The sequence below is a fragment of the Budorcas taxicolor genome, chromosome X (assembly GCF_023091745.1).
Source record: "Budorcas taxicolor isolate Tak-1 chromosome X, Takin1.1, whole genome shotgun sequence".
Taxonomy (NCBI): domain Eukaryota; kingdom Metazoa; phylum Chordata; class Mammalia; order Artiodactyla; family Bovidae; genus Budorcas; species Budorcas taxicolor.
In genome coordinates this window covers 96,529,565-96,548,987 of record NC_068935.1, presented here as the reverse complement: position 1 = coordinate 96,548,987, position 19,423 = coordinate 96,529,565, and the positions used below count along the sequence as shown (strand labels likewise).

The 19,423-nt window shown below is 39.0% G+C and overlaps 1 protein-coding gene across 1 annotated transcript in view; it reads right to left on the bottom strand.

The window, feature by feature from the left end:
• Positions 1 to 391: 391 nt before the first annotated feature.
• The window catches only part of MTMR8 (myotubularin related protein 8), a 200,012-nt gene continuing 180,980 nt past the window's right edge, over positions 392 to 19,423 (bottom strand). The window contains 3 exon segments of the mRNA XM_052662720.1: positions 392 to 723; positions 726 to 855; positions 3,316 to 3,442. Coding sequence (XP_052518680.1) covers positions 392 to 723; positions 726 to 855; positions 3,316 to 3,442 — 589 coding nt within the window.

Sequence of the window (19,423 nt, the reverse complement as noted above, 5' to 3'; positions counted from 1 at the left end):
ATGCATATGTTGTTTGTTCTTGTTTAGTTGCTAAAAAGTCATGTCTGACTCTTTTGACCCTATGTTCTGGAGCCCATTAGGCTCCTCTGTCCATGGGATTTCTCAGACAAGAATACTGGAGTGGGTTGCCATTTCCTTCTCCAGAGGATCTTCCCAATCCAGGGACTGAACCCACATCTCCTGCATTGGCAGGTGGATTCATTACCACTGAGCCACCAGGGAAGCCCTGAGGTACATATACTGATTGTTTAACTGGTTAAGGCCCTAAATCCCCTTCTACAATCTTAAGCCTCAGTCATTTAATCCAGTTAGAAAAGCAGCACAGCCTTTTTTGAGACAAGGATCATTGTGGGTGTTGTAGGTACAACTAACATGGAAACAGATGAATAGCTCACTGTTGCTTAGAGAAGCCTATCTTGGTGCTGCCCTTAGACAGCCCTATGTCTTCACAGATGCCCATGTTCCCAGAGAAGCTCATGGTCTCAGAGATGCTGGTATCTTCATAGAAGCCCATAGCCTCAGTGGTGCCCATGTTGTCAGAGATGCCCAAGACCCCAGAGATGCCTGTGTCTCCAGAGAAGCCCACATCTCTAGAAATGTTTATGGCCCTAAGGTTGCCCATGACCTCATAATAGTCATGGTGGAGGTCTGCACACTGACTTTTTGCTTGATCCATCTGAACTAGAGGGCTTCCTTCTCTAGAAAGAGTGCCATTCTCCATCAAGTATTCAGGTCTCCATCAGTACCCATAAAAGAGACAGGATTTGTCAAAGGAGTTCCCAGGTGCTGAGATAATAAATGCCCTAATTGAGAGCAGATACAGACTTCTGGTGGCTCATCATGGGCTTTCAGTTTCTGTCATGGGAGCAAGGAATGGTTAAAAAGGATTAGAAACTGGAGTAAAACTAGGCAAATATCACACTGACATATAGGGATCCTGTCAGATGTCACTTATATGGTAGCCAATGACTTTTTGTCCCCTCCTCCTCCTCAAACATCTTTTATTCATCACTTAACATAGTGCTTTAAAAGCCCTACCTCTAAATATCCTCAAAGGTCTTGTATCTATAAAAGTTCCCTTTTCTGATAAATGCAATTTTATTACTGAGAACAGGGAAGGTAAGGGAAAGGATCACTAACATTTATTGATTACTTCCATGTGCCAACCACTATAGTATTTCATTTTATGCTAAAGTCCTATTAGTTAAGTATTAGCTATATTTTACAGATGAGGAAACTGAGGTTCAGAGAATTTAAGTAAGTTCACCCAAATTCACACATTTAAGAAGTGGCAGAGCTGGGATCTGACCCTGCCTCTCCTTAATGCCAAAGTCTATGACCTGTCTACTACTTCATGCTGTCTCCAATAGATATTTTCACTTTCAGGGATAATAATGATTCACTGATATTTTACATTAGTGATTCTTAGCTTTCTCGGGAGGTCACATACACCTTTGAAAATCTGGAGTAAATGATGAACCTTCTTCTCAGAAAATCACATGCAGGCACAAATGAGTGAATGAGATGGCACACAAACAGTCTTTAGGGATAATTTCAGGGGTTTCACAGATCCCTTGAAGGTCATCTGTGGACATCTATGGGTTTATGGACTCCAGTTAAGAGCTCCTGCCTTAGGGATAAGCATACCATTCTTATTTTCCTGGAAGTCACAAAATCATACACACACACACACACACACACACACACACACACACACATACACACACGTATACAGTGGTAACACTTGGAGAAAGAAACTGACTGCATAGGTGGCTGGGAGAGTTTTTTCAACATTTCATTTTGTACACTTTTGTATTGTGCATATTCTAACTTTATACTTGTACTGCCTTTTAAAAAACATCAACAGGGTATCTGTAATATAATATGGGCTGCTTTTGTTTTTCTTCTCTGTATTAAAAAAGGAATGTTAATAATAGTTATTATCCTTTTTGCTTTCCTTTTCTTTTTCTTTAATTGGAGGATAATTGCTTTAAAATATTGTATTGGTTATTTTAAAAGGAAGCCTTACTTACTTTTTAACTTTAGAATCAGAGAGTGATATGATTCTGTCTATTAATAGAATGAATCTGATTCTCTTAGGAATTAAATAGGAATAAATAAAAGGGCTAGGTTTATAATAGGGGACTTGCTCTGGAGACCCTGTGGAGAAGGTTCCTAATAGGTAAAAGAGGAGCCAGGAGAAAGGTTCCTTACTTCTCAGTTCTGCCTAGGGCTTCTTTCCTGGGGCTGCTTGTTTCGTTTCCTGATTTTAAGTCATACTTCAGTTTTCTTCCTTCCCCTCCCTCTCTTCATCTTTTTTTTTTTTTTTTTAATAGAACTAAGTAACTGACTGTTGCTTTTCAAGAGGACATTCAAAAGTTTAGGATCTGATGCAACCACAATACATTTATTTAAAAAATAAAAGGATATTTGTTTACTTACAGGGAGTAGCAGAAATGCTATGACTTATCTGGTGGAAAGGAGGTTCACGCCCAGTTCCTAAGCAGCACACCCTTTCTAAGAATTCTTTTCTAAGAAGTATCCCTCCCCTTTACTTCAAACATATCCTAGGGACCTCTGGATTCCAGAAGCAGCTCAGCATTTTCCATTTTTTTTTTTTTTTTGGAAAAGAAATCCCTGTTGACTTGTTCAACTCTAATTAAAAACAAGTGTGTGACTTTGGTTTTGCTGGTATCATAAAGGAAATCAACACATAATCATATCCTAAAGCAAAAGAACCATTCAATGAATAGAGTTTATCATCTGCATGGGAAGGAAATCAGATTTTTAAAAAGGTTTTGATTGTTGGAAATAGCAATGTCATCGTTCTCATTAGTACACCCAAGAAGTTATGCTTATTTTCTTGATGGATAACAAATACCTGCATTATTTCCCTGAAATTCCCTCTTGTTCCTCCTCATAATTCCATCCAGATTAAAAAAGGGAACAAATTGGCTTAACTAGCTGACTGTGATATTTACCACTTAATATGGGCGGTTACAGAGAAGGCAATGGCAACCCACTCCAGTACTCTTGCCTGAAAAATCCCATGGGCAGAGGAGCCTGGTAGGCTACAGTCCATGGGGTCGCAGAGTCGGACACGACTGAAGCGACTTAGCAGCAGCAGCAGCAGCATGGGAGGTTAAAAAAAAAAAAAGAGCTGTGCATCAGAGCTTTATAGACACAGGATGCTTGGAAAGCAGAGAGGATAACAAGCCAGCCAGGTAGCTTCTCACAAGTACCAAATCAATTCCAAGTGAGTTAGGACTACTCAGAAGGTGTAAGAGATTCTCTTTTTGAGATTCAACTTTTCACCTTTTCTAGTTTGTGCACATCTGCCTCCAGCATTGATCTCTGCTTCTTAATTTCCAGGAGGCTCTCTAGCATACTCTGCTTGGGCTGCAACCCTTTGTCAAAGCGGTTATACATCCCACACCAGAACCTTGAATAAACAAAAAGAAAAAAAAAAGTGGGTTAGTTTAGCTAGAGAAATAGATTATTTTATGTTTTGTTCATGTCAAGAAAATATCAGCTTAGTAGTTAGGCAGATCTCAAAAGTAAGGTAACTATGATAACATTAAAAACACAGGACATGCTCATAATTTAAAAGTAATGTTCTTAGCAGAAACATCTCTGCTGAAGACAGGCTGCCTAAAGTTGTACTGAGCTCATAGCCACATCTAACACACACACCTTGACATACTCTGCCTACCCCAAAGAATAAGACCCAGCTCCACCCACTAGTGGGCAGGCACAAGCCCCATGATCAACCTCATCCACCAGAAAGCAGACACTAGAAGAAAGAAGAGCTATAGCCCTGCAAGCATACAGAAAGGAAACTACAAATACAGAAAATCAGGCAAAATGAGATGGCAAAGAAGTATGTTCCAGATGAAGGAACAAGATAAAACTGCAGAAAAACAACTAAATCAGGTGGAGGTAGACAATCTACCTAAAAGAATTCAGAGTAACGATAGTAAAAGTGTTTCAAAATCTTGGAAAAGGAATGGAGGTAGACTGAGAAGATAAAATAAATATTTAACAAAGAGCTATAAGATTTAAAGAACAAACAGAGATAAATAATATTATTACTGGGATAAAAAAATACACTAGAAGGAATCAGTGGCATAATAAATGAGGTAGAAGAACTAATGAATGAGCTAGAAAACAGAGTGGGGGAAATCACTGCCATGAAACAGAATAAAGAAAAAAGAATGAAAACAAATGAGAACAGTCTCAGAGACCTTTGGGACAATGTTAAAAGCACCAATATTTACATTATAGGAGTCCTAGAAGGAGAAGAAAGAGAAAAAGAGTCTTAGAAAATATTTGAATAGATAATAGCCAAAAACTTCTCTACTATGAGAAAAGAAACACTCACTCAAGTCCAAGAAGTACAGAGTACCATACAGGATAAACACGAGGAGGAACATGCTGAGACACATATTAATCAAACTGACAGAAATTAAAAAACAAAAAGAAAATACTGAAAGCAACAAGGAAAAAGCAACAGATAACATACATATATACAGCTGATTTTTCAGTAGAAACTGCAGGCCAGAAGCTTGTGATATGATATATGTAAAGTGATGAAAGGGAAAAACTTCCAAACAAGAATATTCTACCCGGCAAGGCTCTTATTCAGATTTGACAGAGAAATCAAAACTTTTGCAGACAATCAAAGCTAAGAGAATTCAGCATCACCAAAAAAGCTTTACAACAGATGCTAAAGGAACTTCTCTAGGAAGAAATGAAAAGTCCACAACTAAGACAATAAAATTACAAATGGGAAGGCTCCGTGGTAAAGGCAAACATGAATCTAGTAAAGTTGTAGGATACAAAATTAATACAAAGAAGTCTCTTCCATTCATATACACTAACAATGAAAAATCAGAAAGAGAAATTAAGGAAACAATCACATTTAACATCACACCAAAAACAATGAAATACCTGGGAGCAAACCTACTTAAGGAGGGAAAATAATCTGTACTCTGAAAACTATAAGACAACAATGAAAGAAATTGAAGATGACACAGACAGATGGATAGATACGCCATGTTCTTGGATTGGAGGAATCAAAATTGTGAAAATGACTATATTACTCAAGGCAATCTACAGATTCAAAACAATCCCTATCAAATTACCAATGGCATTTTTCAGAGAACTACAACAAACTTTTACAATATGTATGTAAACAAAGAAGACTCCAAATAGCCAAAGAAGTGAAGTTAAGTCGCTCAGTCATTTCCGACTCTTTGCGACCCCATGGACTGTAGCCTACCAGGCTCCTCTGTCCATGGGATTCTCCAGGCAAGAGTACTGGAGTGGGTTGCCATTTTCCTTCTCCAGGGGATCTTCCTGACCCAGGGATCGAACCCTGGTCTCCCGCATTCCAGGCAGATGCTTTAACCTCTAAGCCACCAGGGAAGCCTCCAAATAGCCAAAGCAATCTTGAAATAAGCAGAGCTGGAGGAATCAGGCTCCCTGACTTCAGACTGTACTATGAAGCTACAGTAATCAAGACAGTATGGATCATACTGGCACAAAAACAGAAATATTGATCAGTGGAACAGGATAGAAAGCCCAGAGGTAAATCCACACACCTATGGTCAACATATCTTTGATAAAGGAAGCAAGAATATATAATGGAGAAAAGACAGCCTCTTCAATGAGTGGTGCTGTGAAAACTGGACAGCTACATTTAAAAGAACGGAATGAGAACATTCTCTAACACCATACACAAAAATTAAACTCAAAGTGGATCAAAGACCTAAATTTAAGGCCAGACACTATAAAATTAGAGAAAAACAGGGAGAACACTCTGATATGAGATTAGCTCAAGATGGTGGAATAGAAGGAGATGAGCTCACACCTTTTTATGAGAACACCAAAATCACAACTAACTGCTAAACAACCAGCAACAACAACAACAAACAAATAAACAAACATTGCAACCTATGAAAAAAGATGCCCTACATCCAAAAACAGAGAAGTCACAAGGAGATGGTAGGAGGGTGCAATCACAATAAAATCAAATCCCATTCCTGCTGAGTGGGCAACCCACAAACTGCTAAACAATTATAGTACAGAAGTTCTCTCACAGGAGTGAAATTTCTGAGCTGAACATCAGACTTCCCAGTCTGATGGTCTGGCACTGGGAGAATCCCCCAGAAGATCTGATTCTAAGGGCCACTGGGATTTGATCAAGGAATTCCACAGGGCTAGGGGAAACAAACTCCACTCTTGGAGGATGCACAAATGTTCTTGTGTGTACCAGGACACAGGAGAAAAAAAGTAGTGACCATATAAGTGACTGGGCCAGACCTGCCTGCTAATATTAGAGGACCTCCTGTGGAGGCAGGGGTGGCTGTGGCTCACTCTGGGGACAAAGACACTGGCAGCAGCAGTTCTGCGGAGAACTCATTGGTATGAGCCCTCCTGGACATTAGCTTCACCAAACAGCCTGTAGGCTCCAGTGCTAGAATGCCTCAGGCCAAACAACCAACAGGGTAAGAACACAGGCTCACCCATCAGCAGAGAAGTAGCTTAAAGTCTTCCTGAGCACAGCCCTACAAATCAGAGAGACAAGACCCAGCTCTCCGCACCACTGGGCAGGAACCAGAATATCAAAGCAATATTTTTTTATTTACCTCCTAAAGTAATGAAGATGAAAACAAAAATTTAAAAAATGGGACTAATTAAAATTAAAAGCTTTTGTACAGCAAAGGAAACCATAAACAAAATGAAAAGGCAACATACAGAATGGGAGGAAATCTTTGTGAGTGACAAGGGATTAATCTCCAAAATATACAAAGAACTCATGCAGTTCTATGTCACAAAAACAAACAACCCAATTAAAAACTGGACAGAAGATCTAAATAGACATTTTTTCAAAGAAGACATACACATAGCCAAAAAAGTATGTGAAAAAATGCTCAGCATCACTAATTGTCAGAGAAATGCCAATCAAAACTACAACGAAGTATCCCCTCACACTGGTCAGAATGGCCATCATTAAAAAGTCTATAAACAACTAATGCTAGAGAGAGTGAGAAGAAAGTGTACCCTCCTACAGTGTTGATGGAATGTGCTGATAAGTTGGAACAACCAGTATGGAGACCAGTATGAAGGTTCATGAAAAAATTAAATACAGATGTACCATATGATCCAGCAATTCTAATATATATATATATCTCCCCAGAGAAAAACACAATTTGAAAAGATACATGCACAGCAATGTTCATTGCAGCGCTATTTACAAAAGTCAAGACAAGGAAGTAACCTAAATATCCATTGACAGAGGAATGGATAAAGACGTAGTACATATATACAATGGAATATTACTCAGCCATAAAAAGAACAAAATGATGCCACCTACAGCAACATGGCACAGACCTAGAGATTATCATATTAAGTGCAGTCAGACAAAGACAAATATCATATGAAATCATGCAGGGGCTTCCCAGGTGGCTCACAAGGTAAATAAACTGCCTGCAATGCAGGAACCCCAGGTTCAATCCCTGGGTTGGGAAGAACCCCTGGAGAAGGAAATGGCAACCCACTCTAGTGTTCTTGCCTGGGTAATTCCACAGACAGAAGAGCCTGGCATTGGGCTACAGTCCATGGGGTTGCAAAGAGTTGGACACAACTGGGCAACTAAAATGAACTCACAGATCTCACAGATTTCAAAAACAAACCAATGGTTACCTAAGGGGAAACATGTAGGGGGAGGGATAAATTACGATCCTGGGATTAACATACATACACAACTATAGATAAAATAGATAACCAAAAACAGCCTACTGTACAGCACAGGAAACTGTACTCAATATTCTATAATAACCTATATGAGGGAAGAATCTGAAAAAGAAAAAAATATATGCATATGCATAACTGAACCACTATGCTGTATACTTGAAACCAATACAACACTGTAAACTAACTATACTCCAATTTAAAAAAGGACCTGAATAGACAATTTTTCCAAATAAGAGATACATATGGACACTAAGCATACAAAGATATCATCACTAATCATTAGGGTATCACATGCTATCATGGTAATGTTCAAAATCCTTTAAGCTAGGCTTCAGCAGTATGTGAACAAAGAACTTTCAGATGTACAAGCTGGATTTAGAAAAGGCAAAGGAATCACAAACCAAATTGCCAACATCCACTAGATCAAAGAAAAAGCGAGGGAATTCCAGAAAAAGCATCTACTTCTGCTTCATTGACTAAGTGAAAGCCTTTGACTGCATGGATCACAACAAACTCTGGAAAATTCTTAAAGAGATAGGCATACCAGATCACCTTACCTGTCTCCTGAGAAATCTGTATGCAGGTCAAGAAGCAACAGTTAGAACTGGATGTAGAACAACAGACTGGTTCAAAATTGGGAAAGGAATATGTCAAAGCCATATATTATCTTGTGCTCCAAAATCATTGCGGATGGTGACTGCAGCCACGAAATTAAAAGACATTTGCTCCTTGGAAGGAAAGCTATGACAAGCCTAGACAGTGTATTAAAAAGCAGAGACATCACTGCTGATAAAGGTCCCTACAGTCAAAGCTATGGTTTTTCCAGTAGTCATGTATGTTTGTGAGAGTTGGACCATAGAGAAGGCTGAGTGCCGAAAAATTGATGCTTTTGAACTGTGGTGTTGGAGAAGACTCTTGAGAATCCTTTGGACTGCAAGGAGATCAAACCAGTCAATCCTAAAGGAAATCAACCCTGAATATTCAGTGGAAGGACTGATGCTGAACTTGAAACTCCAATAATTTGGCCACCTGATGCAAAGAGCTGGCTCATTGGAAAAGACCCTGATGCTGGGAAAGACTGAGGGCAGGAGGAGAAGGGGGCAACCAGATAAGATGGTTGGATGGCATCACCGACTCAATGGACTTGAGTTTGAGGAAAGTTCAGGAAATAGTGAAAGACAGGGATGCCTGGCATGGTGCAGTCCATGGAGTCGCAAAGAGTTGGACATGACTTAGTGACTGAACCACAGCAACCCACTAGGTAAATGGAAACTAAAACCATGACATATCATCTCATACCCATTAGAATGGCTAGTATTTCAAAACAAGCAAACAAACTATTGGCAAAAATGTGGAGAAATTGGAACTGTTTGTGTCGTGGTACAGCTTCTATGGAAAACACAATGGTTATTCCTCAAAAAAAATTAAAAATAGATTTACCATATGATCCATTAATTCTACTTTTCAGTATATATCCAAGAGAATTTGAAAAGAGGGCCTCAAAAATACTTTTAAGCCAATGTTCATAGAAGCATTAATTTCAAAAACCAAAAGGTAGAAGTTATACAGTTGTTTATATATAGGTGAATGAATAAACACAATGTGATATGCAATCAATGAAATATTACTCAGCCTTAAAAGAGAATGAAAATTCTGACAGAAGTTTCACATGGATGAACCTTGAGGACATCATACTAAATGAAACAAACTGGGCATGAAAGAACATATATGGTTCTACTCATATGAGGTATCTAGAGTGTTCAGATTCACAGAGACAGAAAGTAGAATGATAGTTGTTAGGTGATGGAGTGAGAGGGAAATAGAAAACTTAATGGGTACAGATTTAGTTTCATAACATGAAAAATTTCTGTAGACTGATTGAACAATTCAGATATACTTAACATTACTAAAGCATACACTTAAAAATGATCATTGTGCTAAGTCACTTTAGTTGTGTCCGACTGTGTGACCCCAGGGTCTGTAGACCACCAGGCTCCTCTGTCCATGGGATTCACCAGGCACAAATACTGGATTGAGTTGCCAATTTCTTCTCCAGGGGATCTTCCTGACCTAGGGATCAAACTTGCATCTAGTAAGTCACCTGCAATGGCAGCTGGGTTCTTTACAATTAGTGCTACCTGGGAAGCCCCTAAAAATGGTTAAGATGGTAAATTTTGTGCTATATGTATTTTACCACAATTTTAAAAAAGAATAGTAAAGAGTAATCCCCCCCCAAAGCTGTATCCAGTTTCCTCAATGGATAACTGTAGTATAATGTCACAACTAGGCTAATATGATATATTCAAGATAACAATTCCTTTATAAGGAATACTGCTACTGTACTTTTATAGCCACACACAGCTCTGTACCTTCTATCCCTCAACCCTGTCCTTAGCCCTTGGTAATCATTATCTTAACCAAAATGGATACATAAAGTATATAATATTTTGAGATTAGCTTTAAAATTTCATCACAATTCTCTGCAAGGTGTTGCATGTATCAATACTTCATTTTTTAATTTAAATTTATTTATTTTAATTGGAGGCTAATTACTTTATAATATTGTATTGGTTCTGTCATACATCAACATTCTTTACTGCTGAGTAATAATCACTGGCATTGATGTACCAGTTTGTTTACATATGAACAATTTACTTATTGAAGGAAACTTGGGTTGTTTTAAGTTTTTGGCTATTTTGTATAACACTGCTATGAACACTAATGTATAGGTTTCTTGGGAACAAAATTTTTTATTTGTTTGGGATATACGTCCAGAAGTGCAATTAGTGCAATTGTTAGATCAAATGGTAGTTGCATGTTTAGCTTTTTAGGAAATTGAAAAACTGATTTCCACAGTGATTATACTATTATACATTACTGTTATATAAATGAGCCAAAAAAAGGCCTCTGCATATGGCTCTATATTGTTTACTTCTTCATAGAAGGCTGGGACCTGTTAGCTGCAAAGCCCGTCAGTGCCAAACTCAAAATTTTACCCATCCAGTCATTTTCAACATAGCCCAAATAAGCAGTTTTTAGTTATTTAATGCCTACTTGCTTTGTATACCCTGAGAAAGTGCACTCAGTATCTGCAAGCCATAAATAAGATGAATTTCTATTCAATAACTGAACAGGTGCTTCTGAGCTCAACTAGCTATGTGTTGAGTTCTGCCAGAGGGAGCTTATCACCAGAATACTGCCTAAAGATGAGGTAGAAGATTAAACTTCTGGGGGAGATGAAATCGAAGGTAGGACCCTATGAAGTTTCCACTAGAGGGAAAGGCAACATAGCACCATCATGTTAGTGATGAGGATAACTTACCCTGTTTTCCTGGTAACCAATTGCAAAAGTAAGAGATATTGAAATAGCAAAAGGGAAGGGGCTAAAAGGAGGGGCCAGATCTCAGTTGGATAGAGAGACATGCCATCTCTTTTCCCCTGAGGCCTCAGGTCAGTCGAGTTGCTCAGTAGCATATGACTCTTTGTGACACCATGGACTACAGAAAGCTAGGCTTCCCTGTCCATCACCAACTCCCAAAGCTTGCTCAAACTCAGGTCTATCGAGTCGGTGATGCCATCCAACCATCTCATCCTCTGTTGTTCCCTTCTCCTCCTGCGTTCAACCTTTCCCAGCATCAGGGTCTTATCGAATGAGTCCATTCTTCGCATCAGGAGGCCAAAGTATTGGAGCTTCAGCTTCAGCATCAGTCCTTCCAATGAATATTCAGGACTGATTTCCTTTAGGATGGACTGGTTGGATCTCCTTGAAGTCCAAGTGACTCTCAAGAGTCTTCTCCAACACCACAGTTCAAAAGCATCAATTCTTTGGTGCTCAGCTTTCTTTATGGTTCAACTCTCACATCCACACAAGAGTACTAAAAAACATAGCATTGACTAGATGGAACTTTGTTGGCAAAGTAACGTCTCTGTTTTTTAATATGCTGTCTACTTTTGTCATACTTTTCTTCCAAAGAGCAGTTTCTTGTAATTTCATGGCTGCAGTCACCACCTGCAGTGATTTCGGAGCCCAATAAAATAATGTCTGTCACGGTTTCCATTGTTTCCCCATCTATTTGCCATGGAAGTGATAGGACCAGATGCCATGATCTTGGTTTTTGAATGCTGAATTTTAAGCCAGCTTTTTCACTCTAGCCTTTCACTGTCATCACGGTCCTCTTTAGCTCCTCTTCAATTTTCTGCTATAAGAACAGTATCATCTGCATATCAGAGGTTATTGATATTTCTCCCAGCAATCTTGATTCCAGCTTGTGCTTCATCCAGCCTGGCATTTCGCATGATGTACTCTTCATATAAGTTAAACAAGCAGGGTGAGAACATACAGACTTGATGTACTCCCTTCCTAATTTGGAACGATTCTGTTGTTCCATCTTCAGTTCTAACTGTTGCTTCTTGACCTGGATACAGATTTCTTAGGAGGCAGGTCAGGTGGTCTGGTATTCCCATGTCTTTAATAATTTTCCATAGTTTGTTGTGATCCACGCAGACAATGCTTTGGCATAGTCAATAAAGCAGAAGTAGATGTCTTTCTGGAACTCTTGTTTTTTCTATGATCAAACCCGATGTTGGCAATATGATCTCTGGTTCCTCTGCCTTTTCTAAATCCAGCTTGAACATCTGGAAGTTCTCAGTCCATGTACTGTTGAAGCCTGGCTTGGAGAATTTGGGGCCTTACTTTGCTAGCGTGTGAGATGAGTGCAATTGTGTGGTAGTTTGAACATTCTTTGGCATTACCTATCTTTGGTATTGGAATGCAAACTGACCATTTCCAGTCCTGTGGCCACTGCTGAGTTTTCCAAATTTGCTGGCATATTGAGTGCAGCACTTTAACAGCAGCGTATTTTAAGATTTGAAATAGCTCTCCTGGAATTCCATCATCTCCACTAGCTTTGCTCGTAGTGATGCTTCCTAAGGCCCACTTGACTTGAACATTCCAGTATGTCTGGCTCTAGGTGAGTGATCACACCATTGTGGTTATCTGGGTCATGAAGATCTTTTTTGTATAGTTCTGTGCATTCTTGCCACCTCTTCTTAATATCTTCTGCTTCTATTAGGTGCATATCATTTCTGTCCTTTATTGTTCCTATGTTTGCATGAAATGTTCCCTTGGTATCTCTAATTTTTTTTGAAGAGATCTCTAGTCTTCCCCATTCTATTGTTTTCCTGTATTACTTTGCAGTAATCACTGAGGCTTTCTTATCTCTCCTTGCTATTCTTTGAAACTGCGTTCAAATAGGTATATCTTTCCTTTTCTCCTTTGCCTTTTGCATCTCTTCTTTTCTCAGCTATTTGTAAGGCCTCATCAGACAACCACTGTTCCTTTTTGCACTTCTTTTTCTTGGGGATAGTCTTCATCACTGCCTCCTGTACACTGTCATGAATCTTCATCCATAGTTCTTCTGGTACTCTTGTCTATTAGATCTTATCCCTTGAATCTGTTACTTTCACTGCATAATCGTAATGGATTTGATTTAGGTCATACCTGAATCGTCTAGTGGTTTTCCCTACTTTCTTCAATTTAAGTCTGAATTTGGCAGTAAACTGTTCATGATCTGAGCCACAGTCAGCTCCTGGTCTTGTTTTTGCTGACTGTAAAGAGCTTCTCCATCTTCAGCTGCAAAGAATATAATCAATCTGATTTAGGTATTGACTATCTGGTCATGTCCATGTGTGGAGTCATCTCTTGTGTTGTTGGAAGAGGGTGTTTGCTATGACCAGTGTGTTCTCGTCACAAAATTCTGTTAGCCTTTTCCCTGCTTCAATTTTTACTCTAAGGCCACACTTACCTGCTACTCCAGGCATCTCCTGACTTCCTACTTTTGCATTCCAGTCCACTATGATGAAAAGGACTTTTTTTTTTCGGTGTTAGTTCTAGAATACCTCATAGGTCATTATAGATCTATTTAACTTCAGATTATTTGGCATTACTGGCTGGGAAATAGACTTGGATTTCTGTGATATTGAATGGTTTTCCTTGGAAAGAACAGAGATCATTCTGTCATTTTTGAGACTTCACCCAAAATACTGCATGTCAGACTCTTTTGTTGACTATGAGGGCTACTCCAATCCTCTAAGGGATTCTTGCCCACTGTAATAGATATAATGGTCAGGTGAATTAAATTCACCCATTCCAATCCATTTTAGTTCACTGATTCCTAAATTGTCAATGACCACTTCCAATTTGCCTTGATTTATGGACCTAACATTCCAGGTTCCTATGCAATATTGTTCTTTACAGCATCGGACTTTACTTCCAACATCAGTCACACTGACAACTGGGTATTGTTTTCCCTTTGGCGCCATCTCTTCATTCTTTCTGGATTCATTTGTCCACTCTTCTCCAGTACCACAATGAGCACCTACAGACCTGGGCAGTTCTTATTTCAGTGTCCTATCTTTTTCCTTCTCATACTGTTCATGGGGTTCTCAACCCAGGAATACTGAAGTGGTTTGCCATTCCCTTCTCCAGTGGAGCATGTTTTGTCAAAACTCTCCACCATGACCCATCCATCTTTGGTGGCCCTACACAGAATGGCTTATAGTTTCATTAAGTTAGAGAAGGCTGCAATCCACGTGTTCAATTTGTTCAGTTTTCTATGATTGTGGTTTTCATTGTGTCTGCCCTTTGATGGATAAGGATAAGAGGCTTGTTGAAGCTTCCTGATGGAAGAGACTGATTGAAGGGAAGCTGGATTTAGAAAAGGCAGAGAAACCAGAGATCAAATTGCCAATATTTGCTGGATCATCAAAAAAGCAGGAGAATTTCAGAAGAACATCTATTTCTGTTTTATTGACTATGCCAAAGCCTTTGACTTGGTGGATCACAATAAACTGTGGAAAATTCTGAAGGAGATGGGAATACCAGGCCACCTGACCTGCCTCTTGAGAAACCTGTATGCAGGTCAGGAAGCAACAGTTAGAATTGGACATGGAACAACTGACTTGTTCCAAATCGGGAAAGGAGTACGTCAAGGCTGTATATTGCCATCCTGCTTATTTAACTTATATGCAGAGTACATCATGAGAAATGCTGGGCTGGAGGAAGCACAGGCTGGAATCAAGATTGCTGGGAGAGATATCAATAACATCAGATACACAGATGACATCACCCTTATGGCAGAAAGTGAAGAAGAACTAAAGAGCCTCTTGATGAAAGTGAAAGAGGAGAGTAAAAAAGTTGGCGGAAGACTCAACATTCAGAAAAGTAAGATCATGGCATCTGGTCCTATCACTTCATGGCAAATAGATGGGAAATAGTGACAGGCTTTATTTTCTTGGGCTCCAAAATCACTGCAGATGGTTATTGCAGTCATGAAATTAAAAGATGCTTATTCCTTGGAAGAAAAGTTATGACCAACCTAGACAGCATATTAAAAAGCAGAGACATTACTTTGCTGACAAAGGTCCATCTAGTTAAGGCTATGGTTTTTCCAATAGTCATGTATAGATGTGAGAGCTGGACTATAAAGAAAGCTGAGCACCGAAGAATTGATGCTTTTGAACTGTGGTGTTGGAGAAGACTGTTGACTACCTTAGACAGCAAGGAGATCCATCCTAAAGGAAATCAGTCCTGAATATTCATTGGAAGGACTGATGCTGAAGCTGAAACTCCAATACTTTGGCCACCTGATTTGAAGAACTGATTCATTTGAAAAAACCCTGATGCTAGGAAAAATTGAAGGTGGGAGGACAAGGGGATGACAGAGGATGAGATGGTTGGATGGCATCACCAACTCAATGGACATGAGTTTGAGGAACCTCTTGGAGTTGTGATGGACAGGGGGGCCTAGCATGCTGCAGTCCATGATGTTGCAAAGAGTTGGACATGGCTGAGTGATTGAACTGAACTTAGGATTTTCTATGTATGTATCATGTCATCTACAAAGAGTGACAGCTTTACTTCTTTTCTAACTCGGAGTCCTGTTATTTTTTTTCTTCTTGATTCCCATAGTAGGACTTTTAAAACTATCTTGAATAAAAGTGATAACAGTGGACATCCTTGTCTTGTTCCTGATCTTAGAGAAAATGTATTCAGTTTTTCATGGTTGAGTATGATGTTAGTTCTAGATTTGTCATATATGGGTTTATTATGCTGAAGTAGTCCATGGAGTTCATGGAGTTCACAAATAGTCAGACACACACACATACATACATACACTACTATGTGGAAGTAGGTTCTCTCTATGCCCACTTTCTGGTGTGTTTTCATCATAAATGTATGTTGAATTTTGTCAAAAGTTTTCTTCTGCACATATTACAGAAGATGATCATGTGGTTTTTATTATTTAATTTGTTAACATAGTACATGACACTGATTAGTCTGTGAATATTTAAAATTCTTTGTCTCCCAAGGAAAACTCCCATTTGATCATGGTGTATGATCCTTTCAATATATTGTTGAATTCAGTTTGATGGTATTTTGTTAAAGACTGTTACATCCATATTCATCAGTGATACTCACCTGTAATTTTCTTTTTTTTTTTTTTTCCCTTTGGTATCCTTGTTTGGTTTTGGTATCAGGGTGATGGTGGTTTGAAAAAAACAAACGACCCAATCAAAAAATGGAGAGAACACCTAAATAGACATTTTGCCAAAGAAGACGTACATATAGCCAGGAGGCACAAGAAAAGATGTTCAGCATTGCTAATTATTGTTGTTGTTGTTTAGCTGTGAAGTTGTGTCTGACTCTTTTGTAAGCCAATGGATCGTAGCCTGCCAGGCAATTCTGTCCATGGGATTTTCCAGGCAAGAATAGTGGAGTTGGTTGCCATTTCCTTCTCTAGGGGATCTTCCTGACCTAAGGATTGAACCCCATCTCTTGCAAGTCTCTTGAACTGCAGGTGGATTCTTTACCACTGAGCCACTGAAAAATGCAAATCAAAACTACAATGAGATGTCACCTCACAACAGTCAGAATAGCCATCATCAAAAAGTCTTCAAACAGTAAATGCTGGAGAGGGTGTAGAGAAAAGGTAACCCTCCTACACTTTACAAACTGGTAGAGCCACTACAGAGGATAGTATGAGAGTTCTTTAAAAAACTAAAAATAGAGCTACCATGTGATCCAGCAATCCCACTCCTGGGCATATATCCAGAGAAAACCATGGTTCAAAATGCTACATGCACCCCAATGTTTGCTGCAGCACTGTTTACAATAGCCAGGATATTGAAGCAACCTAAATGTCCATCTACAGATGAATGGATAAAGAAGGTGTGGTACATATGTACAATGGAGACTCAGCCATTAAATAGCATGAAATAATGCTGTTTTTGGCAACATGGGTGGATCTGGAGATTATTATACTAAGTGGAGTAAGTCAGAGAGAGAAAGACAAATATCATATAATATCACTTATTTGTGGAATAAAAAAAATAAAAGATACAAATGAACTTATTTACAAAACAGAAAGATACTTGCAGACATAGAAAACAAAGTTTTGGTTTCCAGGAATGAAGGGTGGGGGTGGTAGGGATAGATTGGGTGCTTGGGATTGACATATACACACTCCTATATTTAGAATAGATAACCAACAAGACCTATTGTATAGCAGAGGGAATTCTGTTCAATATTCTGTAATAAACTAAATAGGAAAATAATTGGAAAAAGAATGGATATGTGTATAACTGAATCACTTTGCTGTACATTTGAAACTAACATAACATTGCAAATCAACTATAGTCCAATAGTTAAAAATTAAAAAAAAAAAAAAACAACAACTATAGTTTTGCATTTAAAAATCTAACCACCACTGGCTGGCTCTGTTGCACATGGTTTTTCAAACCTCCCTTATCCCAGAAATCACTCATGTTTTAAAGGGACCCCTCAACTCTCCTCCCAACACTGGAGGTGATCAGCTTGGGAGGAGGAAAGATTAAGGTAATAATTACCCACTTATCTATTAAAATTAACCCAGTTCTGCAAAAAAAAAAAAGAAAAGTTTGGTTGTAACTGCTGTTTCTTCTGCCAAGACTATCCCTCTATCCATTACTGGAATGGAGCTCTTCAGTTAGCAATATTTCAAGGAACCAACTACAGACTTTTTTGCTATTGGTGGGCACTGCATGGTAAAAACCAGTTAACGATCCCTTACATATGAGACAGTATCAGCTAAGACAAGGCACTGAAGGATTATGGCTTGACTTAAAGAATGGGTACTGATTCCCCCTATCTCACATTTCAATTCCCTGGTATGCTATAAAGCCACTACTAATAAGTGGAGGTTAGTTATAGACTATAGAGAGTTGAACAAGGCTGTTCCCTTTTTTAGAGCATCCCTACCAGATATCTTCACCTTAACATTCAAAGAAATATAGATAAACAGTTTGAAGTAACAGACTTGACTAATATGTTCTATTCATTAAAAATATTGCAGAAGAGTAAAAATTCATCAGAGGGCAGACACACAAACCATAATCACAGAAAACTAGTCAATCTAATCACATGGACCACAGCCTTGTCTAACTCAATGAAACTAAGCCATGGCGTGTGGGGCCACCCAAGATGGGCAGGTCATGGTGGAGACGTCTGACAAAATGTGGTCCACTGGAGAAGGGAATGGCAAATCACTTCAGTATTCTTCCTTGAGAACCCCATGAACAGTATGAAAAGGCAAAATGATAGGATACAGAAAGAGGAACTCCCAAGGTCGGTAGGTGCCCAGTATGTTACTGGAGAACAGTGGAGAAATAACTCCAGAAAGAATGAAGAGATACCGCCAAAGCAAACACAATACCCAGTTGTGGATGTGACTGGTGATAGAAGCAAGGTCTGATGCTGTAAAGAGCAATATTGAATAGGAACCTGGAATATCAGGTCCCTGAATCAGGGCAAATTGGAAGTGATCAAACAGGAGATGCCAAGAATGAACATCAACATTCTAGGAATCAGCAAACTAAAATGGACTGGAATGGGTGAATTTAACTCAGATGACCCTTATATCTACTACTGCAGGCAGGAATCCCTTAGAAGAAATGGACTAGCCATCATGGTCAACAAAAGAGTCCGAAGTGCAGTACTTGGATGCAATCTCAAAAATGACAGAATAATTTCTGTTTGTTTCCAAGGCAAACCATTCAATATCACAGTAATCCAAGTCTATGCCCCAACCAGTAACGCTGAAGAAGCTGAAGTTGAACGGTTTTATGAAGACCTACAAGACCTTTTAGAACTAACACCCAAAAAAAGATGTCTTTTTCATTATAGGGGACTGGAATGCAAAAGTAGGAAGTCAAAAAACACCCAGAGTAACAGGAAAATCTGGCCTTGGAATGCGGAATGAAGCAGGGCAAAGACTACTAGAGTTTTGCCAAGAAAATGCACTGGTCATAGCAAACACCCTCTTCCAACAACACAAGAGAAGACTCTACACATGGACATCACCAGATGGTCAACACTGAAATCAGATTGATTATATTCTTTGCAGCCAAAGATGGAGAAGCTCTATACAGTCAGCAAAAACAAGACTGGGAGCTGACTGTGGCTCAGATCATGAACTCCTCATTGCCAAATTCAGACTCAAACTGAAGAAAGTAGGGAAAACCACTAGATGATTCAGGTGTGACCTAAATCAAATTCCTTATGATTATACAGTGGAAGTGATAAATAGATTTACAGGACTAGATCTGATAGATAGAGTGCCTCATGACC